General features: G+C 39.3%; 1 protein-coding gene across 2 annotated transcripts; it reads right to left on the reverse strand.

Moving 5' to 3' along the window:
- Positions 1–1,789: 1,789 nt before the first annotated feature.
- LOC146000038 (uncharacterized) lies at positions 1,790–24,665 on the reverse strand. 2 transcript variants are annotated; one of them, XM_083137356.1, is made up of 7 exons: positions 23,983–24,665; positions 22,102–22,334; positions 20,869–20,950; positions 19,288–19,431; positions 13,243–13,369; positions 9,644–9,660; positions 1,790–2,254 (listed from the first exon to the last, which is right to left on the reverse strand). In XM_083137356.1, the coding sequence occupies exons 1-7, from the start codon at positions 24,641–24,643 to the stop codon at positions 2,073–2,075; spliced, it is 1,446 nt and encodes a 481-aa protein (XP_082993482.1). In that variant the 5' UTR covers positions 24,644–24,665; the 3' UTR covers positions 1,790–2,072. The 2 variants fall into 2 exon arrangements, with proteins under 2 accessions (XP_082993482.1, XP_082993481.1); XM_083137355.1 differs by having other exon boundaries at positions 1,790–2,257.
- Positions 24,666–26,591: the final 1,926 nt, after the last annotated feature.

The following is a 26,591-nucleotide window of genomic DNA, read 5'->3' on the forward strand; positions in this document are numbered from 1 at the left end:
GCGTATACTATATACGTATTTCTACGTTTGGAATGGAAACGATGAACAAAATAACATGTTTTTCAAGGGAAGTCACAAGCAATACACTATTGCAAGCCTGACTTGTTCAACGTGAGTCAAGCGTTCCAAGGTCGTTTCTTATCTCACATCACTGTGCGTGTAGACATACAGCAGTAAACAGGTTACAAAAATGGGCAAGAATTGAATCTGGAGAATGGTAGATTTCATCACATCAGAGCCGGCGAAGGTGAGCATTAACTCAACATGCAATAGGTAAGTTTCACTGACGTCATCGAAATATATATATATCATGGGATGGAGCCGCCATGATTCCGAGTCTGCTAGGTAAACAAATACGAGCTATGCTCTATCCCGCGAATCTCTAGAGCAAGGCCACGCATGACGATAGAGAATGGGAGAAAGCGAGCGGGCGTAGCGAACGCTGCTGCAAAGGATGGTAACTGCTATCGCTCTTCCCCCTCCACGCAATCCCATGTATTCGTTGGTCGAGCCCTCGCGAGTCACTACTTGCGCAGATACTTGCTTTCTTTCGCTCGTCCCAGATATTCTCGGGACATAGTTGTAATATTGAGGCGGGGAAGATTTAAGCGCTGTGGTTCATTGTAGAATGATCGGTTGCTTAAATACAAGTCATACCAACGATCAAGCCCGTAGTAGAGTGGGGTAGATCCGAACTGCGTTGGTTTGAATGAGTTAGTTTCTTCTACATCATTTTCTGCCATATCTGGCTAATCGCAACGATGATGATGAATGATGATAAGATGAAATTGATGAAGCAACATCCAATGCCCAGGCCAGCATTAGAACCCGGGACCCATATCGCTGTGCTAACCACTCCGCCACGGTGGTCGGCGAAATGCTGTTGAAGTACTAGATGTGACCACAAATGTTATCGTAATATTGCGGTTAGAGCTATATGTGCAACCAACGGCTAAAGTAATAGTATGTGAATTGTCCATATTTCCATTCAGTCTACAGTGTGCCTATTCATGATTGAAATAAAAACGCCACCTCAGATGTCAACATCTGCTTCGTACGAGTATCCACAGAATTCCATCCCTGAAAAAACACAAGATGTAGAATACAAAAAATAATGAAAATAGCGATGGACACTTTGACTGCCGTTGGCTGCACCATTGAAGATTTGTAATGTTGTGGTGGAAAAGTAACGTAAACAAATCAATTCATTCCTGACCCCCTCCCCTACCCCAATGGTTATAAAACTAAAAGTACTCATGTTGTCTCTCTCCACAAGGACAAAATCGCAATTGTTGCACAATCTGAAAAATCGTCAATGTTACTTTCATAGGTTTTTGTATAATCACATTATAATATTTGAGAATTTGAGGGGGGGAGAATGACCCCCATGGCCTCTACGCTGGGCACGGCCTGCCAACGATTATGAAAACTGTATGTGAAACTCAAGAGTAATCGCTGTACGCCAGTACCAGCCCAGTAATCATATTGCGTACGACACCATCACCACAGTGGTAATTTAAATTCCTGTAAATAATAGGTAGGCTACAGTAAACTTATCAGCAACGCAACTTCGTATTAGTTAGTGTATGTCGTCATACACATAATACACAATACATTAAGCACATATATATTACATAATACCTATTAAACAATTCTATTTTTGGGTACATAAAATGATTTTCGTTGCTCGTACATAAGCCAATGTTACTAAGATCATTTCGCAGTAGATGAAATGCAGGAAAAATCAAAATAGACAAGAAAAGACTGTAATGTGTTATCTTAATTTCGATAAAAATTTACTACTAAGCACAGTACATTGATAAAGAGTTTTAATTTACAATGTGTACAAATATATACTATAGGATGGCTAGACAATATCACTAGAGGAATTAATTAACAAATCGACATCTGGGTTAAACATTATAGGAATTAAGTGATAAAATTTAATTATACTATATTTACACAATACCCTAAGCTGTTTCTAATATTCTAATGAGAGTTTCTTGCTTTGCTTGCACTTTTATTATTAGCGTTCAGGTCTGTCCACGTAATTGGTTGGAAAAACACCAAATTCATCGTGATCCCCAACCAGCTGCTTCAATCTCTGCGGTGGAAGAATCGCTTGGACGAGACCTCGTGTTGGACTGGACAGCTTCCATGTAATCTACTTCGACGGTGCTGCGGTCTTCCGGGGAAAGTTCAGATTCATGTGATTCTGATTCTTCAAGATTCCGACATGTACATGAGAGTGGAGCTGCTGTCAATTGAAAAAAGAAAAGTGCCTTGAAACTGGAACTGCTTGCAGTGAGTTGTACTGCGAGGTAATGCGGTCGGAGCGTGGTGCTGATCACATTACCCTCACTACCTCCTCCCTTTATATGCCTTCATGTCATGAGGCAAATATAATTTTTGACAAATTTTGGCGGGAAGGGGGATTCCAGTAACTTCTGTTGAATTATGTGGCTTTTGGTTACACCAGGTTGGGAAGAAATATTTTTTTCTCGAGTATCTATGCATAGTTTTCAGACAGATCAGATACGGAAAAATCAGTGGATTCACGCAGTAAAGCGAAAAGACTGGCAGGGCCGTATTTAGGATCTGTAGACCCCCTAGGCTGAACCTGTGGTGCGGGCACTACCGGGGTATTTTTTTTGAAAATAATATTTCAATTGAAAATAATATTTTAATTTTAAAAATAACATATTGTAATTTTAAGTAAACATGTTAGGCAAATGCAAGATAAAAAAAAGGAATGTAACAAACAAGCAAATTTTACTTATATTTAATTCAAATACAGTACTTTCCCAAACAATCAGATTTAAAATGAAACTGTCAAATAATCTTAGTGGCTACTTGGTTTGCGCCTACACTTCATACTAATGAAGCTACTTATAATAATTTCATAACTTAGTTGTCTTAAAATATCACTTTCAATGCTGAGCAAAGCCAAAACGTTGAGCCTGTCTTCTAACATGGAGGTTCGAAGCCTGTTTTTGATCAACTTCAATTTTGAAAATGACCTTTCTCCACTGCTGTTTGTGACCATAAGTGACAGGTACATTCTTAGAGCGACCTCGATATTAGGAAAACATTCTTTGACGTTTTATTCTAGGAGGAGTTTATACATCCACCTCTCCCGACCAATGACTTTTTCATTTTCCCCATCATCTTTTTGAAACTCGTGGTAAAAAGCCTTGAACTGAATCAGTTCATTTCCCAATTGATCATCTAAGTCATTGTTATATGTTTCTACTAAGTTTTGAGCTCCTGCAATTATCTTAGTAACTGTATCCAACTTGTTGAGAAACCCAAAACGGGTATCAACTAGTTTGTATGCCTCAAGCCTCTGCCGCAATGAAGATACAAATTGATCTATGAAAGGAAGGAAACTCTGGGTTCTAAATTTTTTTGATGGAATCAGCTCAACTTCTGGTGCTTGGACACAGTCAAGAAGTGCCAAACGCACGATTATTTTGCGCTTGGACTGTGTTTCACTTTCACTCTCATACTCAGTGCAATCAGCTAACTCAGCAGCTTTCACCTCATATTCTTCAAAGCTATTACCCCTTTTTTTCCCCTATGAAGCTTGTTAGTGTGATGTCAGTGCTGAGGGCCCGCACCCCAATATTAAAACAATGACATTTTTTTAGTCTATTGAAAATTAAAATTTTTAAACAGTCTTTTTGTGGTGCGGGCCATAGGCTGCAGCCAAGATAGCCTGCGCGTAAATGCGGCCCTGAAGACTGGACAAAAACACAAGGCAATAGGCTCTATAGTCGACACTACATCACCAAAGTAAATCAAATGAAAATATTTTACGTGGTTTTGAAAATTATAATTGTCTAACGCACATGTGTTGACTATATTTAAAAATTGGGACTGTTTTTAATCATTCAGAATTCCCCCTGTGCCTAACAGCCCATGAAGGGCCTTGGCTTACCTACCGGCTGCCAGTCTCCCTCCCACGCTTTCCTTCGTCACCTCTAAGCGTGGAGATCTTCAACCAGTATTGGGGGTCAGCCCGACGTATCCCCAGCCGTTGTAGTAGGTCTACGCAACCGGATTACGCTTACTCATTCAGAATTCAAAAAATTATAATTTTAAGTTAATTTAATGTAATCAATATAAACTTTATTAGTAAAATTTTTACTAACTTCTGAAGTATTTTCTTGAACGACACTTGCAAAAGTTAATAATAAAATACAATAACCGCGCATTTCAGTATTGTAACTGTTGTGCTGGATATGCACTCGGCTTGTGGATCGAATAGCATTTAATAAATAATAATAATAAATTTCGAATAAAATTTGTTTATTTAATTAGTTTAGTAATTATTTATTGTATAATAACATTTATAACAGTTGTAATTATTATTATTATTTCTACAATTCTACATTTATTACTGGCCTTTACCCCCTACAAAAATTTCTGACGACGCTCTCTCTAAGCCATATGATAAAATTAAAGGGGCTCTGTTTGAGTACACAATGTCGAAAATTATACATTTTACTGTTGTAAAATTGAAGTATTTCAATGATTATAATTTATGTAAGCGAAACTGTTGGTAGAAGATCAACATTGCTTGGAAAATATTAGTATTGTTCCTTATATCTGCATCTAAAGCGTCCGGGAACTTCCCAATTTTTTCCAAATACTTTTGTTTTCAGTGGCGCAGGAATGTTTTTCATTTGGGGGGTACAAAATTCAGTCTCCCATACATACACACACACACACACACACACACACACACACACACACACACACATATATATATATATATATATATATATATATATATATATATGTGTGTGTGTATGTATGTGTGTATGTATATATATATATATATATATATATATATATATATATATAGATATATATATATATAGATAGATAGATAGATAGATAGATAGATAGATATACACACACACACAAGCGCGCGCGCGCTCGCACATATATATATATACTACCCATATACTACTTCAAAGGTAGTACCTATAGGTATGATGTGAAGGCATCGGAAATATTCCATTTTAGAACAGCACACGAATTTCCTGTTTCTTTCAAATTAAAAATTTGCATGAATAATTTTTATTTCTTTGTTTTCCTTAGTATTTATGGCCATTTTAAAAACAGATTTTAACCAGATAACAATTCCGAAAAATATAAAGCTCTGGACCTTGTTCATGGGCTCATTTTGAATTTAACGAAACGGAATATCAGGAGTTCGAAATGTGAAAATTGCGAACAAAGATACATCTATTGATTTTTAATGCAGGGTGAGATTAAAGGGGGTGAGGAAGATTCCCCCCTCTCTTCTATCTTCAGCCATCCCAACCAGGAATAATCGTCTCTCACCAAAAGGATATAGAAACCATATTATTGAATATATCATACTTATAGAGTCCACATCAGTTCATTTCATTTTAATTTTAAAGTCCCGTAGCTAAGCATAAGAATATCTTTAAACAAATTATGGCAGATGTGTACGTACCACATCCAATGCCTTTTAAAAACCATGTATTCGGTACTTCCTCAGACATGTATAGGGTGTTGTATATTTTTTTTTAAAATATTGAGTTGAGATGGTTCCCGATCAACTCGTAAGAGTTCTAAGTTTGGAATATTTGTAAAACATTTGACAAAGCATTCATTTGTAACATACCGGTAACTACAGTATTTGTACCTAACGACGTTCTTCAAGCACTGAAAGTACTATCATTACATATACAAAACCGAAATCCTTCAGATCTCAGAGCAAGCAAGGAAAGCCAAACGCTTTAAAAAAAAAAAAAATCTCTTTTCAATCTTCGGTGGATAATATGAAGAGCCGGCCAAGGTTTCTTTTCGTATTTAGTAGTATTAAATGCATATACATGCATGTTTTAAGGTGACTTGTCAATTCCTGGTTTACGTAAAAAGGTGAACTTTAATGTAAGCAAAAGCATGTGGGCATCACAGTTAAAGATTTTCGCATCTACAAAGAAAATCCAAAACACATTCTACATTCCTCGCCGGCCTCCGTGGCGGAGGGGTTAGCATAGTGCACTATGACGTCAGAGGTCCCACGGTTCGAATTCCGGCCTGGGCATGGGTGCTATTTGTGAGTGTCCCTTCATCAATTTCATCATACTATCACTCATCCTCATCTTCGCGATTAGCCAGAAGTGGCAGAAGTGCGAAGTAAAATAAACCAAATCACTCAATCAAACATTAACATCTCGCTCAAAGACCTTGTGAATTCAATCCAAAATCTACCAATATCTACCAGCTGAATGTGAAATGTCCTAAACCTAACCTTAACTGATTAGAAAAATAATTTAGAAGTTTCAAACATACTTTTACTTTCCTTATACCCCCAGTGCATTGCTTTCATGCAGAAAAATTCCCAAGAAATTCAATGAAGTCTAGTCTAGATAACACAGTGACTTTGACAAGCCAACTGGCAAACCATAGGACCCGCAGTGAGTCTCATTTATCCCGTGCATTCATTTGACAAATGTAATTTTCTTCCAGTTTGTCTTTAGGGTTTAACTTCAAATGGCGTTGTGTTTGTGTTGCATTCGACATCAAAATTAGATTCTAAGCGATTAATGTCCAATTCTAAGTACTATATCTAATACTTAGGCAAAAGTAAGTTGTCGTCCTCTGATAAAATCACAAAATGAACCCTGTTCTAATGTCTAGGAAGGGGGAACCTTTCATTTGACATATGAATGACATCGAGATGAGACGAGTCGAGAATTTGTCACAACCTCCTCTCGTCTCCTGTGTGGTGAGTTTGAGTTTGTTTGAGTTGATGTTTTAAGTCCACTTTATGCACATTAAGGCTAATCGGGATTGGACCTACGGTTTAAATTGGGATCCGAAACACTGTGCTATGTGCCATGTGCCTCCACCGGGTATCGAACCCGGGACCCATTGATTACAAGGAGACCACGATACCACTTCGCCGTTGGGGAGGCCCTTCTGTGTGGTGAGGTCCTTCTTGTTCTTGTTTGTGCTTTTCTTTTGTTTCGGTGTCCACTCAGAAGTTGTTAAAACTTGTTCTATGTATATTCACTTCATGGACTAATCGGGACTAAATCTGCAGTTTAAAGTGGAATCCAAAGCTCTCTGCATTGAATTGTGTAATTACAAGGCGAGATATCTCGTCCTGACCCACGAAATGTTTAGTGTATGCAACACGTAATTGTGTCACCACTCAAAAGTTTCACAACGTATATGTCATTAAAGCAAAACTTTTGTTAATAACGTTTTTCTGCATTATATCTTGTTTCGATGCTGTGAACCGTCGAAATACGGAATTATACTATTATAAATAGATTAAACCGGGCAGCACAGGCTCGCAATTGTTACTAATGCATTAACTTTGCAATTATAGTAAACAAAATACACGACATTTTGAAAAATAAAGAAGTCAATAAATTATACGCTTGGTATGTCTGATAAGACACACAGTAATTTAAATTTATTTTTACCAATTTCTTCAAATATGATACCAGAGTTTCAAACGAGATCATCTCGGACATCAAGTATGGCCTCGTTTTGATTTTGCATAGATTTATTTCAGTCTCGTTTCGAAATTTGAGAGGAAACACAGACTTTTCTTGTCTCAGTATCATCGCTATGTTCAAAAATCTCTTAATATGTAGGTTTAAGTATAGTTTTCCCTCTTACAAAGTTATGAAGTACAGGAGTACATTGTACCCCCAATGTCTCATCCCATTTGTGTAAGTATTTCGTTTCGGAAAATTCCATTTGAAAAATTCAAAAGAAAAGGTCAGTCATACACTTCTGATGAAGATTTATATATTATCTTTGAATCGACGCGACCATTCCTTTAGAAAAGTGTAACTCCCCCCCCCCCCCCACCTTACGCAAAGGAGCATTCATCTGGAGCATGATTTTCTGAGAGTAAACTTTTTCTGATTCCATTGTTTCACAGATATTTTACACAATTTTCATCTCCTTAAAGAGGTTTCCAAGAACACAGGTCAATGAACTAACTACATAGTAGCAAGCACAATGTAGTAGAATAAGTTTACAATGGTTTGAATTTCTGTGCTAGCTAAGTAAGATAAATTAGATAATGCTTGTAAGTTATAAACAATATACCTAAACCTTTTTTATTGAGCGAATTGAAAATATGTTCCTTTAACAGTAGCACCTTGCGTCTGTCAAATTATCTAAGGGGGGTACAACGGGATTTACGAATTTAAGGGGGTACAGTACCCCCTTCAAAAATTTGAGGGGGTACAATGTACCCCTGTACCCTCCCCCCCCCCCCCGGTTCCTGCGCCACTGTTTGTTTTTCTCTATCGCTTTCAAATTTCAAGCGATCTACTATCAGTGACAAAAATATTGAGCCCTCTGTTTACGTGCTTGTAAAATTGTATTCCGTAGGTGGAAAAAAGTCAAATATACCTCATTGGAAAGCTCCAAGTGTCTATTGTTTAATAAGCGTCATCTGAAAATTTTTCTTCATTGCATTTTCTTATTATAATGAAAAATTCACTAAAAAGTGTAGCTCTTTCTTCCATTTTGCAAGAACGGGGAACTTAAGATCATACAGTTCATAATCAACTATTGATATAAAACTGAGATTTTTTGTACTTAAAGACTGATTATTTTTGCACCTCTGTGGAAAAAGTCAAATGAAGATCTTCACTAAATTCTTCAAAAATTGAAATTTTAGGCAAACGTGCAATCTTGAAATGCATAATTGCAAATTCAATGAAATTGTAAAAAGCCGTTCATATGACATATTTGATCCAAATCCAGAAGTTTATCGTGTGAATCTCAAGTATGACCACAGATATAAATTATTATTGACTACTCCTAATATGGAAAACGCGTGGATGACGTATGGCGAGATGCGGCCAATCTCAGACTCCGCGGGCTGCAGGTGACTTGCATAGCGTTGCCGCTTCGCTACACGGCATGCGGGAATATTGGAAGTGCGTTCCGTTGGTCCGATCATTGTTCAATAATGAATAAACAATTTGTCATATTATGAAAGTCATTTTCTTTGTATACTTTAGTTTTTGTTAATTTTGTAGCTTTTTTCCAGTATTTATACGAACGTCATTTTCTCCGTATCTGTATAATTTTATGTCGCTCATTTCAATAGGGCAAGTGCAACGAAGAGCACTATTTGATGAAGGCGATAAAAGATCTTAACAAATATTCGAACCCATGACTTCTGGCTTCGCAGTCTCCTCTGTATAAAAAAATAACGTGCCTGCAATGTATAGCAACTTCATAACAAAGGAAAACAGGAAAGAAAAAGTGCATGTAAGGGATCCTATGTATGTGTGCGAGTTCAGGCAATAATTCATGGTAGGAACACAAGAGTGATGAAATAAAATTTGCATGGTATATTTAGTAATACAATAATTATTACTACCCCCCACAAAACGTTCTGTCCTCTTTCCTATATTTTTACAGGATAAACAAAATCAGTCAGTGCAGGACACGTAAATATCATTGCCATTGATTGTTTCTATATTGCAGGCTATTGTACGTACATTTATAATCTTTTAGTTCAGTAGTTGAGTTTAAAACGAAATATATTTTTCACGTGCCTCAAAACAGAATTTGTAACTATGATTAGCGTTTATAAAAAATAGTGTAAGATACTTACCAGTATCTAGAGGTTCACTGAAAATAAGAGGTAAATTGTGATTAGTAAACTGTACAGGATAGTAATAGTATGAATTGCTCTATATATAAATAGAAACCCTTTCATTGTATATTTCTGACAAAAAAAAATATGTATTTGTGAGAAAGACATTTACGCAATATTTCTTGGCGGTAGGATTTCAGGAAATAAGTTATCTTGTCACTTTTGAGACACTCCTGCTTAAAACGCCAATAGCAATGTTTCTTCTATGCAATTGGGAGAACTATTTCTTTTTCGCAGAAGTAGAGTGGGTATAAGTATTACCAAGCAAATTGTCCATCACCATATTCATCCCATTGCTTTACGCAAAGAAGCTTAAAGGATTGAACGAAATCGTCAAAAAAGCTGTTGACAACCTCTGCAACAGGATGTAAAATTCCATTCCTTAAACACACATAGAATGTAAGAAAAAAATAGGCTATACATATACAGGGTGATTGGTAATGCGACCTATTCCTGGAAAGGGGTATTACTTGAGCACATTTGCAACAAATTTGATCCTATGCACCGGGGGTCGGAAATCAATGGGTTTCGAGTTATTGCAGTTTGTATATTTTCGTGACATATTCCGACTTGCAACCAAAAAACTACTAATTGTGAAAAACTACTACACCTTGGGCTCTTAATCGACACGTTGATAACAGCTGACGAATGAGAAAAAATGGAAAAAAAATTCATGCCCAAAATTCCCATACCCACAGAAAGAAACAGTCATGAAAAAAAATGGAAATTATCGTTTAAATCGAAGAGGATTACTCAAAAAAATGGTAACACACTTAGCGTAAAAATTACGAAAAAAAACTTCCTCGTTCCATAAGCTCTCCAAAAAGATACAAATGTTGTCAACTGGCACATCGGTTGGAGGGGATAGTCTGAATAAAAAGCGGAGAAGGCGCGTTGTAGACTTCCATCATCTGACAAGAATTCTGTGGACAGACGAATCCGAATTCGACCGCGATGGTATTACGAATTTTCATAATACGCATTTTTGGGCCCCTAAGGGACATAACCCAAGAAATTTCTAAAGAAAAGGCTCACCAGAGAAAATTCTCACTAAATGAGAATCATCCACAATCATGTGATCGGGCCATTCTTTCTGCCACAAAACATAAAAGGCATTCATTACCTACGAAAACTAATGGAAGAATTGACGACGCTGCTGGGGGATGTGCCGCTCGCCACAAAAAGGGGTATGATTTACCAACATGATGGCTGCCCAGCCCACTATTTCCGGGGTGTGCGACAGTGGCTGGAGGACAATTATCCCATGCGATGGATTGGTCGAGACGGCCCGAACCCCTGGTCGGCGAGGAGTCCGGATTTGACGCCATGCGACTTTTACATTTGGGGTCACATGAAAGAGTTAGTCTACAGTACACCAGTGGATTCCCAAGAAGAGTTGAGAGAAAGAATTGTGACAGCCGCCCAATATATAACAGAGTGTCAACGCGAGTGACTGTGTCTGAAGTACGCCGCACGCTACGTGCTTGCATACGTAACCGGGGAGGCAATTTGAAAAGGATTTGTAATTTTGTAACAGTTAATTCTGACAACCTGGAATCATGAGAATGGTAAATAAAATTATTATTTCACTAATTTTCGTTCCTTTATTTCTCACAACTGACAACTTCTTTTCACTTTACACAGAGGTCTGCAACGCGCCTTCTCCGCTTTTTATTCAGATTTTTCCCCCAACCCGTGTGCCAGTTGACAACATTTGTATCTTTTTGGAGAGCTTATGGAACGAGGAAGTTTTTTCCGTAATTTTTACGCTAAGTGTTTTACCATTTTTTTGAGTAATCTTCTTCGATTTAAACGATAATTTCCAATTTTTTCATGACGTGTGCGCCAATGACTGTTTCTTTCTGTGAATATGGGAATTTTGGGGATGCATTTTTTCCCAGTAGTCACTCATTCGTCAGCTGTTAGCAACGTGTCGATTAAGTGCCCAGGGTGTAGTAGTTTTTTTTCACAATTAGTAGTTTCTTGGTCGCAAGTCGGAATATGTCACGAAAATCTAGAAACTTCAATAACTCGAAACCCATTGATTTCCGACCACCGGAGCATAGGGTCAAATTTGTTGCAAATGTGCTCTAGTATTAGCACTTTCCAGGAATAGATCGAATTACAAATCACCTTGTAATCAAAATAACATGTACGTACAATTTGCCAAGCTATAGGCTACTTGTGGATCCCAATTAACAAAGTGTACAACAGTCGATATCATTTATTCTAATCGCACAATAAAAGAGCACTAGAGCCAGAGAGGCTGTAATTCTCGTTGAAAGAAGGAAAATCCCTTTCCCCCGCCACACCCATTGGTATGAGTTGTTTATAAAACTGATGCATATGCCATATGTTTAAAAGCATTTATTCTTGCTTAAACACTGTTTAAAATAAATTAATCGTTTTTAGAGTTTTAAAAAAACTTTATCCTTTCTCTTTAAGTATGGGTTGGTTTTTGCCAAGTTGGGAAACCAAAACTGAATGTGTCTTTGTTTAATACGATTATATTTATGTAATATATCATATAGTAAACGCTGAATAAGGTTTGTGCCCCCAAGACCTACCGCGCCTTTACAACAATTAAACTTTTGGATTCATTTCCAGTTTATAATCATGTACCCTAATCGGGACTGGACCTACAGTTTAAAATGAGATCCGAACCACTGCACACAGCTTTTACTGGGCCACGACTCTGGGGCATCTACATATCCTAAGCGTCGCTACCTTTGCATTCTTGGAGAGACGTGCTCAATATCTTCCGTGATTTCCCCGGTTTATTTTCGACTCGGTGGTCGAGTGCTTCCGAGTTCAAATCCCGGGGTGGACATGGGTGTTCTTTGTGAGTATCCCTTCGTCAATTTCGTCGTGTCGTCATCGTCGTCGCGATTAGCCAAAAGTGGAACAACAGCGACGCTAAATAACAAAATCCCCTTAAAGAAATTCAGAATTATTTGGGGACACGTCGCCGCTAAAGAGAGCTGTGCATTTGTGTATGGTACTGAGTAATGAGTTCCATGTAGAAGTGCTTTGTTTGGTGTTGTTGGCTTGATTGATTGTGCAACGTTACATGTCTACAGGATATAAGTAGTATTTTCGACAGGTTTGAGGACTAAATATTTATGTATGGTGTTCCCCATAATCTAAAACGTGTGTAAGTATTTTTCTGGAACGCCCTGTATATGTTCTAAACGCACGGCCATGAAATTAGGCGGGTGGCAGAAGTTCGTGCTGTTGCCACGTCGGAGTACAACCCCGGGTGTGTTCGGAGGTTTAAGAGAATGAAAGATCTCGTCGTAGAGTCGTAGATATGGGACTTCATTTCTGGGGTCTGTAACGAACATTCAATTCACACGATAACCAACTCTCGAGAGCCCCGTAGAGAGGTCGGTCTGACGCTCGAACCAGGCAATGCAGCCCGGTTGACGATGCCACACAGTGCGCGGGAACCAGCGAGTTTTGTCCCGCTCTCGCTTTGATTTCTCCATATGTGGCACCAGCGCAATTCTGCCCAGCCGCCTATTTTGATGGCCGTGCGATTAGTTCAACATAGTTACTTGTTTGTTCCCTTCTTCCTCACACATTTCAGTACAATGAAAACAGCTCCGATCGCAACCCACAGCGCCACCGCAGCAGCAATGGCTACCAGCACGAAGTATGTAGGGGCAATTTTCTTCGTGTCACCTGGAAAGATAACAAATAATATATTTTATCGTATGTTTCAAAACCGGCAGCAGAACATGAACATTCAATAAGAGTGTAGCAACAATCTAACTTATCTGTGCTAACACCAACAGCCTGAGGTAATTGACTTTAATCCTTACAGACATTGCATGAGTAGGATGCAACTATTCCATTGGTCAATCGGGTCGTTCCAATACAGAATTATCTGTGGTCAATGGCGGCGATTGGGTTCCAAAACTGTGGGGCAAGCAAGGTGCCAAAACAGAGGGCAAGGACAGTTTACTTTTCCTTGGTAGATAAGGTTTAACATAGTGCGAGGGCAAAATGTGAAGGGGGGGGGGGGGGGCAATTGCATCCCCCAATCGCCGCCACTGTCTTTGGTTGTACAAATGTTTCCATTTGGATTTTTAGCTCGTCCTTCAGTGAAAAGGGCGAGGTGATGTCTTCCTCCTGCTCCACAACATGTAACATGTACTTATACACCTGAAATAGACATTGTACTACGGCGGTATAATTATGAACGGAAAACGAACAGTGCTCGAAGTTGTAGATGGTATCCCCGGTTTGCAAAATGTTTGCAAACCCCCCTCCCTCTCCCCGAGCTAGCAAAATCTTCGCAAACCATCCCCCAGCTGCCTATTGCCAGCATGTTAAACCATAGGAGCATCCCTAAGCTAGCTAGGCCTCCCAGATGGCGCAGTGGTAGCGTCGTCGCCTTGTAATCAAGGGGTCCCGGGTTCAATACCCTGTGGAGGCACATCGTGGTTCGGATTCCATTTTAAACTGTAGGTCCAGTCCCGACTAGCCTTACTGTGCATAAAGTGGACTTAAAACACCAACTCAAACCAAACCACCCCCCAGTTAATCCCAAGGCTCCTCCACCCCCTTCCCAGTTAACATTTTCCACTTCAAGCGCCGATAATGAAGATATTTTTAAAAATCTGATTATAGGTAATCAAGCCTAAAGGAGAAAATATTGTGCATTTTGATATTTTACCTTCATCTTTAATTGCATATTATTTCATTTTATCACATTCCATTATAATGTGCAGCATAGCGTACTGACCATAACGCTTCCATCCCCTTCCCTCTGGATGTGGCAACCAAGGCTTGAGTTCCTCTCGCGAAGGAAACGGTGATCTCTAGTTGGCGGAGAACAAGGCACATGCTGTCTCCTGCACTCCTGCCAGTGGACGGAAGTACTCACGTGATCGCTGGCAATGGCTGCCAGCAGAACACTCAGTGGCGGGAAGTGTATCAGCATAAATCTTCTGGTCTAAGCCCGAGGGAACTCTTCTTTCAAATGAAACACATATACCTACATTTTATTTTCTTATTATAGGTGCGAGGAACAATTTCCATGCCCAGCCAGACGCGAGGACCCGAAACTTCTCCTCCACCGACCTTCCTCGCTGCGAGCTGAAGAAAGATAGGTCTTAGCGCTGGTTGGTTGTAAGAGGGCGAGAAAACTTAGCATTACGCTTATGGGAGTATTATATTACTTGTTCTCTTGGAAACACTAAACATCTGATAGTGTATAAAAACACATGAATGGCAAGATGGCAGGTTGAAGATTTTGTTTGTATTGGGAAAAGTCGAAACTTCCATTTCATTAGCAGCGAAACTGTCGCTCTTCGCCTTAAAGCCACCCAAGTTCATATAGTTTTGTTGAATTAAATTTTTCTATTGTAAATAATTTTCTCTAAATAATAAATAATATTTTGGAGTTCAGTTTTGAAAATGTGAAGAACATCTTACTTTGGCCGTACTTCCACTAATAATAATATGTTTTAATTTTGTTATTAAGCATCGCTTTTTTGCCAATTTTGGCTAATCGCGACGATGAGGATGGCAACGATATGATGAAGGGATACTCTCAAAGAACATCCATGTCCAGCAGCAGCTCCAGGGGAGGGGGGGGGCTCACGGGTTATTAGGGGGCTTTGTAAACCAAGTCCATTTTTAAAAGTTTATTAGTATTCAATGAAGGTAAATTATGTGTGTCTGGTTTATTAAGTTAATTTAAAATATAAAATTTAGGAATATCATACAAATTCGTTTTTTTTTTCAGATCTCCTGAAATATCTCTTGAAGTGCTAATGACTGCTACTGACAACATCCTTTAATACACACTCCATACTACTTTTGATGATACATATTTATATCATACATGTTAAAATGTACAATATTCACGTCAATCATAGTGCCTACCGTACATTCCACCCCCGGCCAAAGCAATAAAACTTGGGATCTGTTGACATTTGACGCAGATGCGGAAGGAATGTGGATAATTACATCAAAGTCACAAACTCCTGTCAAACAAGAGGCAGCAACAGGGGCAGGGAAGGTACAGATAAAGATGGCTCCCTATGAAAGAACTTTCTAAAGTCTAGAGAATCTTCTAAACACTTGCCGCTGCTTAGACTTCTGCTCATAAACAAGATGAACGAACGAAGTTGTGAACAAATTAATACAGGGAGGTTATTTCAGTCGTTTACCGTCACAGCGTCGGCCGCCGAGCGGCCCCTTCATGCAACGGGTCCCGGCAAATTGACTTACAGGCAGTCTGTAACAGAAACCGCTTGTTTTGTAATTTTTCCACTTTTCACAATTACAGTTACAATTACAATTGAAATAAGCACGTACCTTGTCGCAAGGATGCTGGAAAAGGTGTCCTCCCAAATACAAATATTTCTGGCATCTTATTTCTGACATCTAATCTTAGATTAGACATCGCTACTTTATCCTCAGTTGTCGCGAGAGCGCCGGCAGCTTATCGGAGGTCGTGGGAGTTGTCAATCTAGAGAGGGCGCTTCATACTGAACGAATGCGACACCTGCCGGCAGTGATGCCAACAATAGGGACATGTCCCTACGCATAGGGACTTTTTACTATATTTCGCCCGCGTAGGGACAGATTTTACCAAATAAGGGAAAACGTAAGGACTTTTTTCAATCCTGGAAAATAACATTTTATTGTTTATAAGTTATAACAGTTTATCTGGATAATTTAGCGAGGAGGAGAAAAAAGAACTAACTAACAAATCTCCATCAGAATTTTGGAACATGTTATCGGTTACCAAGAACTTTCAAGGCAAGTTCTTTTTTGAAAACATTTCCACTCTGGCGAAAATAGTGCTAACATTGCCACATTCTAACGCGGAAACGGAAAGAATATTTTCAATGTTAAGTGATACAAAAACAAAAAAAGAGAAATAAATTGGGTCCAGAATTGTTCAAGACTGCAGGAAATACAGCATCACCAACCAACATCTATCTCTTCACAGCAGCAGCATGTATGACTTCAAATAACATAATCAACAGTAAACGACTCAACGTTATTCATTAGGGATGTGCGGGATTTTCCGTCCCGATCCCGACTTCGGGAAATGAGTTCCGAATTTTCGGTATCCCAAGCAGTCGGGAAATATCGAATGGTTACTTTAAAAAGTCGTTAATTCTCGACGTTTTCTGCATTGCAAGTTTCTGGAACTTATCGGAAATTGTAAGTTTTTATTCTAGAAATGCAAAAACAATCACTTAAAGTGAAACTGACATGTAGAATTCGAGATGTCCAGAACATTTCCCGTCCCGAAAATTTCCGGACTTGGTCGGGAAATTGCAAATTTTTTCGTCCCGAATGTCGGGATTTAAAAAAAATTCCCGTCCCGACCCAAAAGATTCTGTCCCGCACACCCCTATTATTCATTTAGGCAAGAATTTACAATACCGGACCCTTCTGTAATTTCTATGCTACATCTTATACTCACGAAATAATTAATCGTGATGATTTATCTGAAGTTAACATGTTGGTGTGAGGTGAAAAAAATGTTCATTAACGTGTAGAAGTTGTAAAATAAGCTTTTAAATTCTCGCAATGATTCTCAACATGCAAGTATGGTAGCCATATTTGTTGATATGAACAATTGACGACGTTCGTAATTAGTTACGCTGTCTACAGCGTTGCTACACTGTTGATTTCACACTTGGAGAGCATGGATCGTGTAAGAATGGCGGAAGAGAACAGTAAAAAAAAGTTGTTAATGTTGTACAGATTGGTAGGTGGAGTGTGCAGGAGGATGGCCGTATTCTAATTAATAGACTTATGGATTTCAGTATATTGCCCAAAGAAGGTGCTTACATGTGACAGCGACAATCACGATGTAGAAGAACATGTGGAGTGTGGACTGATTTGATTACAGGTAAGTTTGGCAACAGTGCATCGATCGTACAATTGCAGGATACGAAAATGGCGTCTTGTATGGTGAACGTTTGCTGTTAAAGTGCTACGAAAATAAGATTTTTTATCGGTTCGTAATCACAATTAGTGCAAAACCATTCATGGATAGCCCCACTGACCATTCTCGGTAAGGTTAGGTTAAGTTAGGTTAGGCAAGGCAAACATAGTTAAAATTTGGGGTCTAAAAACCATGTACGGGTAACCCCACAAACCGTTGACGGATAGCCCCACGAACCATTCAGGTAAGGATAGGTTAAGTTAGGATAGGGAAAGATAGTTAAAATTTGGGGTCGTAGTAATATCAGGAATGTATATTTCGTTTTTGGGTATTGGAAACACAATATCTTAAAGTAAATAATGAGCAATCGTGCAGATCGCGGACCACTCAATTTAACTTAATTTGCAATTTCTACACGTGACCCCCAAACTTTAACTTCAAATTCGTGATTAGGAGGCCTCAATTAGTGAGTATGCGAAATATTACAAAAAAACAGGGAGGGGTCCTGTATTGTAAATTCGCTCCTTCGTTAATTGTGGTAGTACCGAGCAGAAAGATTTGGTAAGTAAATGTGTATATTTTATCTTCTGTTTTTCAGGCTCATGAGGTATTGTTTTTTTTAGTAGCTTTACTTGGCGTAGGGACATTGCCGAAAAATGGTTAGCAACACTGTCGGCTACCAGACGTAGTGAGTACCGTACCCTCATGCTCACTTCTGTTTGCGTTTATCAGTACGCGTGTTTTTTATGCTGTGTTATTGAGTTGGTGTGCTAGTGCTTTATTGTGTGTTAATTGTTATTCATTCATTAGTTATGCCGCTAAACAAATATAGTCTTGAACAAAGAGTTCTTATGTACGATAATTACGTGAAAACGAACTCTTGCAGAAAAGTGGTCAGGCAATTACGAGAGACAGGATCTCTTGAACCTAAGAAACGTGTAGTATTGCTGTTGAAGGAGGTCATTTTCAACATCTCTTATAACACAGGAAGTTAGTGATCATCATTATTACTTTCAAATATAATTTTACGCTTTCGGTTTGCTTTATGCGTCGGGATGCTGTCTTCCCTTTCTGCCAACTGAGAATAAAGTAGCGATGTCTAATCTAAGATTAGATGTCAGAAATAAGGTGCCAGAAATATTTGTATTTGGGAGGACACCTTTTCCAGCATCCTTGCGACAAGGTACGTGCTTATTTCAATTGTAATTGTAACTGTAATTGTGAAAAGTGGAAACATTACAAAACAAGCGGTTTCTGTTACGGACTGCCTGTAAGTCAATTTGCCGGGACCCGTTGCATGAAGGGGCCGCTCGGCGGCCGACGCTGTGACGGTAAACGACTGAAATAACCTCCCTGTCTACATTTTCACTCTTCAACCAAACAAATTAGAATACAAAATAGTTTTACCTAATATCAAGGGGGTTGGCGGCAGTGCCAGGGTGGGGGCTGGCGACCCTGTCAGGGGGGGCTGAGCCCCCCCTGGCACCTGCCTGTCTACGGGCCTGTACCCAGGCTGGGATTCATATCCGGGACACCTGGAGTCGTAGCACGTTTTGATAACCACTCCCCCCGCGGAGGTCGGCTGGCAATTAACAATAAGTTGACAATAGTTCAATCCCAATTATGTTCTTTCGTTGATAATGTTACCCTTGTTAACATGTCCCCCATGCCAAGTCAGCACCTTGTATCTTGTTGCCGGGTGATCCATGTCCACTTCCGACGTCTTCTCTTTCTCCTGTCACAATACTTGCTCCCCTTCCTGGAACGCTGGATGAGTTTCTGTGCACTACAGTTGTATCCAATCCTCTGCAATCCACTGGTATACCTGCAATTTAAAAAGGAAACTCCAGGACGTCTAACAATATATGTTGAATGTTAAGCCATCCCAGGTCTCCCCCAGAGACAGGTTTATTTGATCAAACATGCCCCAGAATCCGACTTGCAACTGTAGATCCAGTCCCAATTACCTTTCTGAGTACAAATAGGACTACCAGAACAAATATATAGTGAATATGTATTGATATTATATTTATATTGCCCATTCTTTACACATGGATTTTAGTTTTTTTTCCGTTTCACCTTTTCCCGTTTTGCCTTATGTCTTATAAAGCACGTAAAAACCGGTACATTTCCACAGCTCTATTTAAGGCGAAATGAGAAGTCCCTTTTCGCCTTAAAGCCGGAGAGAGGGAAATAATACACGAGAGGAATATTCCAGAGATGACTTTTGTGGATTAATTAAACACAAAGTAAAATCAAATATATGATAAATATAACATAAGCTTACTTACCAAATTAGTTACACACTTATACTAAACATTTGGTAAATGACACGTAAATGCAAATACAAAAAGACACACACATAATGCTATTGGGGCCTCCCCCATGGCGTAGTGGTAGCGTCATTGCCTTGTAATTAAGGGTTCCCGGGTTCGATACCCTGGTGGAGGCACAAGTGGTTCGGATCCCACTTTAAACTGTAGGTCCAGTCCCGATTAGCCTTACTGTGCATAAAGTGGACTTAAAACACCAACTCAAACAACATAATGCTATTAATTACAAGTTACACATCTCACAGATGAACACAATTTGATTCTGCATCCACTAATCCAACAAGCATATTATCCTATTTCTAAAAGTCTTTCCTTCAAAACTCAGATTCGTTCGTTCAAGCGCTTTACCGTTTTGTGTACAAAAATTGCATAGCTATAATAATAATAATAATAATAATAATTATGATGAAAGTAGCAGCATACAAATGCACCGGCTGTGGTGGAGAATATGCATTGTCTGCTGAATTGTTTAAAAATTAATCACAATTTTCTTTGGAAGTTATAAAGTTATTTTTATTTCAATCAAATTGCATGTTTCAAAAAGTGTTGCGATGCCAGGCCAGAGGAACAAGCATGGCTTTGGATCATCTGTGACTTACAGGCTAGAACTTACACATTATGAGACCAGGACCTAACAACATCACAGGGCCCGAAATTTATTACGTCTCCGGTTTAAACTCTTCAGGTTTTGTCAATTATTTTCATATCGCGGCCATTTTCAAAGCCACTCTTCTTCCCAGTACACGTCACTTTGTTGATGGAGGCGTGGGATTAATGACCCCACTCCCCACAATCTCCACCCTTTAATGAAGGTCTGGGTACACGTAAACATTATTTAACATTATTTTAGTTATAGATTTAATGAATTAATGGGAATTAGTTCATCATTATATTTGTGTTCTACTTGTTACCCGAGGGACGACACATACCTAACTTCTTCATTGTGGACACAGTCCTCCATATCCCACCAAATGCAGGGTACCATTTCCCCAAGGTCAAAAGCGGGTAAACCTTTGTAAGGAAAGTAAGTTCATTAATTAAACAACGAATTGAAATTAGTACACTAGATATTACGCTAAATTAAACAGTATAGAACTAAAGTCCCATCACTTGACATTGATTTTCTACGTTCGTCGATATAATTCAGTGCTGAGGACAGGTTCGGATTTGTAGGGGGGATTTTGTGGGGCTGCAGCCCAGAGCCTCCATCTGTAATGAGGGTAATGCTTTCCTCTGTGCATTGCACCGTGTCATGAAGTCACATGTGGAGGTAGGGTCCCACACGTTCTCGATCTCGGACATACTGGAGGTAATGTCATCAACACCATGCTCAGGACTCCTTCCCCCCAGATGAGGCTGGGTCACATTATGCAGGGAAATGGCCTGGAAAATTTCTGCCTGAAAAGTATATCTTCTGCTTAAATATGTTACTAAAAATTGAATGCAGCCTGATGCAAAATTAGGTAGAAATATTGAAAAATAATGCAATCGTAAGCATGAAGAATATATTCATCACATCCTATCGAAAATCTATGAAGTTTTTGTTGTTCTCACATAGTACCGTGCCCAGGATTTTCGACAGGGGAGGGGTTTACGTGTACTTTTTTTAGTAGTCAACCCTCATTTCGCCATATGCATTTGACTTTCTTTTTTTAAGAAATACTGGGACAATGGCTACCAACCACCCATTTGGGCACGCCACTGCACAAATTAAGGTATACGTACATAACATACAATACAACCTTTATACATATAGCTACATGAAAACAAGAGCCAGCCAACAAAGGTTAATGTCATGTTTAAAATTCAGCGCCTAGGGACGTAGCTAAACTCATGCATTCAATCATATTTTCATGCATATCCTGCGAGAAACCATAAGTTCTGTGCTCTTTATGACAAATATTTTATGAATACTGCTATCACAATTCGTAATCATTGTGACGAACACATTGCAAGTTGTTATTTCATTCAGTACCATTTTCCTATAAGAATTTTCCAACACACTGTTTTTATGTTCAGTCGAGGGTCGGACCCCACACGAAATCAAATTCTGGCTATGCTCCTGGTCCCCTCGGAGAATCAAATCTCCAATTGTAACCTTGAAAAGCGAAATTTGCCTGTTTCTTCTAAGAGCACCCTAACCAAAAACAGGGTTTACTTACATACGACCTGATAAATGAGTAATAGTTGCGGTTGAAGTCCAACAGCTCTTCGCGTGAAGCCGATCTTGAAGCCAGGCACTGCATGCTTCCAGTGTAGTATTTTCTCAGAACAGTAGCTGCGTATGGGGAGCGCAGATTGTAGAGTGCGTATGGCCTCACGGGTATTGCTATGGAACCAGGGTCTCTGGGAGAGTCAAAGAAAGGCATTGGGATGACGATGCCTGCTCCAAAACCTATTGGCATTAAAGGAACACAAGAGTTGAGTCCAAAACAGTAAACTCTACAGTCATGACTTATTTGCATATAATTTGGTTTAGCCTAGTTGTTCCGTGGAAGTTTTTTGGTTTCTTTCTGAGGTTCAGTGTCCAGTGGCGTGGATTCACAACTGTCTTGGTTGGGATCCCGTGACGGTTTAGAAAATAATTCTTAAATTGCAAGGTGTTTACTATTCTTGTCTATGATTACTACAACGCAAATCTAAACTACTGGTAACAGCTATAATGTTACTACTAATAATTGCTTGATAAAAACAGCGTTGAAAGGTACCACATTCAATGAAGACGATATTTGCAGTAGTTAAAATATTTTATTCAAGTATGTTGTGGCATCGATTTGTAATCTTCAAGTCCTGCCTTTAAATATGTACGTGTGTAATCATTATATTTCATTCTGGTAATTTGTGAGGAAGATAAAAGTCTCATGAATCGGTCAATCAGTATAGGTTGTTCCCTTATCAGGATAGTTGTTGTTATTCTGTGTTCTTACTTTTGTTAAAATAATGTAAGAATAAGTTATTAACGTTAATTTGTTATGTTGAGAAAGTGAGAAAGAAGCAGGGACGGTTCCAGAGGTGAGAAACAACTTGCCTAAAATATCTTCTGCCCATATTTTACTTGTGAATATTCTCGATACTAGAATTATTCACAATCGATCATCCTGCAATAAGCTTCAGTTTACTGAGCAGTACAAATATCCTGTTGTATGGCACAGAAATAGATAGAGTGAAGGAAGAAAGAAACATCTGAGTGAAAAATAGAGATTATATCAAGTTCCGTACAGGATAGAAAGAGGAAATGATAGAGAAACGGAAAACGTAGGAAAGAGGAGCAGTGAAGAGGAAAATTTGAAGAAATGAAAGAACGCGAGAGAGGGTAGAAAAAGTTCTGTAAGTAGGAAAGGAATAATTGAAAGATATAAATATGAGAAGGAAGACACAGAAGGTGAAAAGAGGAACAGAGATAGAAGGGAAAGGAGAAAGAGATAAGAGGGGGAGTTGGGAATAGAAATGAAAGAGAGAAAGGGTAGTGGAAGGGAGAGAATACATGTCTGTAAAGCCCATATAATGTCTACCCTGATTTATTAATAGTTCGTTCGCATCCGGCCAAAATTTTCTGTTCCCAATTCTGGATAATGGTATGGAACACTGTTGTAATGAAATACAGATGAAAGTGGGAGTGATTGTATTACATATTTTTGATGATGATACGAGCAGATTATGGATACAAAGATGCCACACCTCTCCCCTTGTAGCTTCTGGATTGTGAATCGTTCCCATTTCTTGGTGATTAACGTTGCGTGTCTTACCATTAGATTAACCGTGAACGGGGATAAGCTAGGGATCAGGGAAGGAAGAGGCGTTAGGAGAATGTCGCGTCTTTCATTAAATACAATCCTGGAATTCACCTGGAATGCGAGAGAGGTGGATCAGCATCAGTCAGTTTGGCAACCTGTGTGATTTGAACATCCGATTTTCCCAGTCTCGATAAACCGAATGCCGTGTTTTTCACTCAAATATTAGAAGTCAGAGCTTAACGTTAAGTTGCAAATGTTTTAGAGCACACTTCGCTTTTCACTAATAATACCGATCAATTCAATATTCACCTGGACTATCTGTAGTTAGCAGATTAGAGCAAGAGTCCTCAGATGTTCGACGCTTAAGATCATAAGGCTTTGCGCTTCGACACACGGGAACATTCACTGGCATTGCCCACCTCCTGTATAATTCTTCATCGTTGCAGTGATGTATGAATTGTTTCAAGGTGAGTTTCAATTCGTAATATACATTGCATAAAAGTTTGGTATCTTCAAACGAAATTTCTCCAGCATAATATTTTTGTTTCACTACAGGCATGACGTATGTTCTTAGGAACCCACCGAAAACATCAGCTAAAGCAACATCCATAACTTCTCTGACTCTACCTGACGCTTTCCTATGAACAGACTCTCTGCTTAGTCTCATGTATTCCAACAGTGTTCTCACAGAGTTTCTGTCGTCCATATTTATATACCTTTGTCTTCCACTTGTATATTCACCTTCATCCACCACTATTCTGAACGTGGTTAGATTCACAGGTCTTGGTATTAAACTTTGAAAAGCCATGCGCGCTTCAAGAAGAAGAAGGCCTTCTGATTTCCAGCATGGCAATTGTAGATCTTTCTCCGTAAATAGAGTTGTTCCTACTGCTGTTAAGTCATACCCCTCTACCGCCCATGATTCAGGATCTGCAGTCACATACCAAATTAGAATTATCAGAAACAACATCACAAATATATATAAAATGCAAACTCACGCACATTTCGACGTTCCTGTATCTGTGAAAAAAAAGGACTAATAGAGGAAGGTTGGTAAAGTACTTTCCTCGCTCATTGATTGACTGGTAAAAAAATACGTCACGATTAAGAATATCTATATTTTATTTCGCCATTGTGGCGATCCAAAAGAAAGCCTTGAAGTCGTGGACTGGAAGTGAAAGTCTTTCGAATTGCACTTCCCGACTGCAGCGCCAAATTCGATCGTTACATAAAACTGAGCACACGATATTTTCCCCGCGTTTTAAACATTTGTTTTTAACCATAGAAATCACATAGCACTTTAAAATGTTCTTATACATAGCCTACATTTCCACACATTAGAAGAACTTCAACCAACAACTTGCTAGCTTTCCACCTCCGTGATTTCAAACAAATGTACAAGTGCACGAGTAAAGTACAGGGTGGGAAATAACCTTTTGCTAGGGGTCCACAGTAAAAAGTAACGAAAATTAAGAAATTATGGTAATACCAAATGTTTACTACGACAATTGTGGTTACAAAAACAAAATTAAAAGTTAGTATGTCCGCCGTTTGTTTCTCTCACAGCACGAAGACGATCAGGGTAGGAGCTCAGAAGATTCGCAAACAAGTCCGTATATCATTCCATGTCACGGAGGACTTGTTCCCGGTGCAAGGAGTGTTGCCCGGGAATAGCGGTCCGCGTTCCACTATCTTCAAGGACTCAACTGCGTCCTTCAGAATAGCCCCAAAGTGCTCCACGGCATTCAGGTCCGGTGATGCACCCGGCCATTCAGAACTCCACCTTCCATTGCGTATCGCAACGCATTGGCTCTTACCCGATCGACAACTCGCTGCTTCTCACTGTCACACAATAGATTCGCCATCTTGGAATTTATTCCTGAAACAAAGAAAAAAGCCTACTTTAACACACCAAACTTCAAATGACTCCATGTTCACACAGTTTTCCTGGAGACCCCTAGCAAAAGGTTGTTTCCCACCCTATACTCAAGCCTGCAAAGATGCGTGCTCCGCGTTGTGGTCTAGATTGCTCGTTTAATTGGTGCTTTTGATCGACACTAGGTGACGTCACTTCCGACAAGACCATACTTCAAATCTGCACTTTGTACCTTTCGGACATATGGTTTGTAGGTACACCCAACGGCAAAAGAAATAGGCGAATTGTCCATCACCATTTTCAGTCAGTCTTTTTTCCACAACGATGATGATAATTAATTGAAATAAAAACGTCAATAAGTAGAGGTTAACATCTAATTCACTACAACAAAATTCCATATTCTAAAACGGCACTGGAAGAAGTATGAAAGAATGAAAATAGATGGACAATTTGCCTACTATTATCTTTGAGGTTGGCTGTACCATGGTCGGCCTAGTGTGGATGAGCGAGCTACATTTCGAAATGAGCTATCTCCGCTGATTTGGTCAATGGGCTTTCCTAGGGTTTGCTTCGCACAAGAAAATGTGAGTTACTATCTCCAATTCTGGCATGGCTAGCATCTCCCTTCCGTCATGTAGTGGGTTGCAACCCCGTTCCGTTGAAGACATATGACGGAGTCGAGAGCAACCCATCTTTATCTTCGCCATCTCACCCTGTTCGCATCATAAACTTGGAATTGATTGATTGAGTCTGTGTTTTAAGTTCACTTTATGCACAGTAAGGCTAATTGGGACTGGGCCTGCAGTTTAAAGTGGGATCCGAACCACTATTGCCTCAACCGGGTATCGAACCCGGGACCCCTTGATTGCAAGGAGTTAAACTTGGAAGGCGAGGAGAAGGAATAGGAGGGGGTACAGCTGACAACAAAGAAGACGTAAAAAACGTATTGCATTATAACAATGAGCTGCCTTCACTTAGTATAAGAAAGAAAGGATGCATTTGTCGACCAGTTTCGAGTTATTTTGAGAGAAAGGGGGTGGGG

This window comes from Lepisma saccharinum, chromosome 16 (assembly GCF_977018435.1).
Source record: "Lepisma saccharinum chromosome 16, izLepSacc3.1, whole genome shotgun sequence".
In the NCBI taxonomy this organism is placed as follows: Eukaryota; Metazoa; Arthropoda; class Insecta; order Zygentoma; family Lepismatidae; genus Lepisma; species Lepisma saccharinum.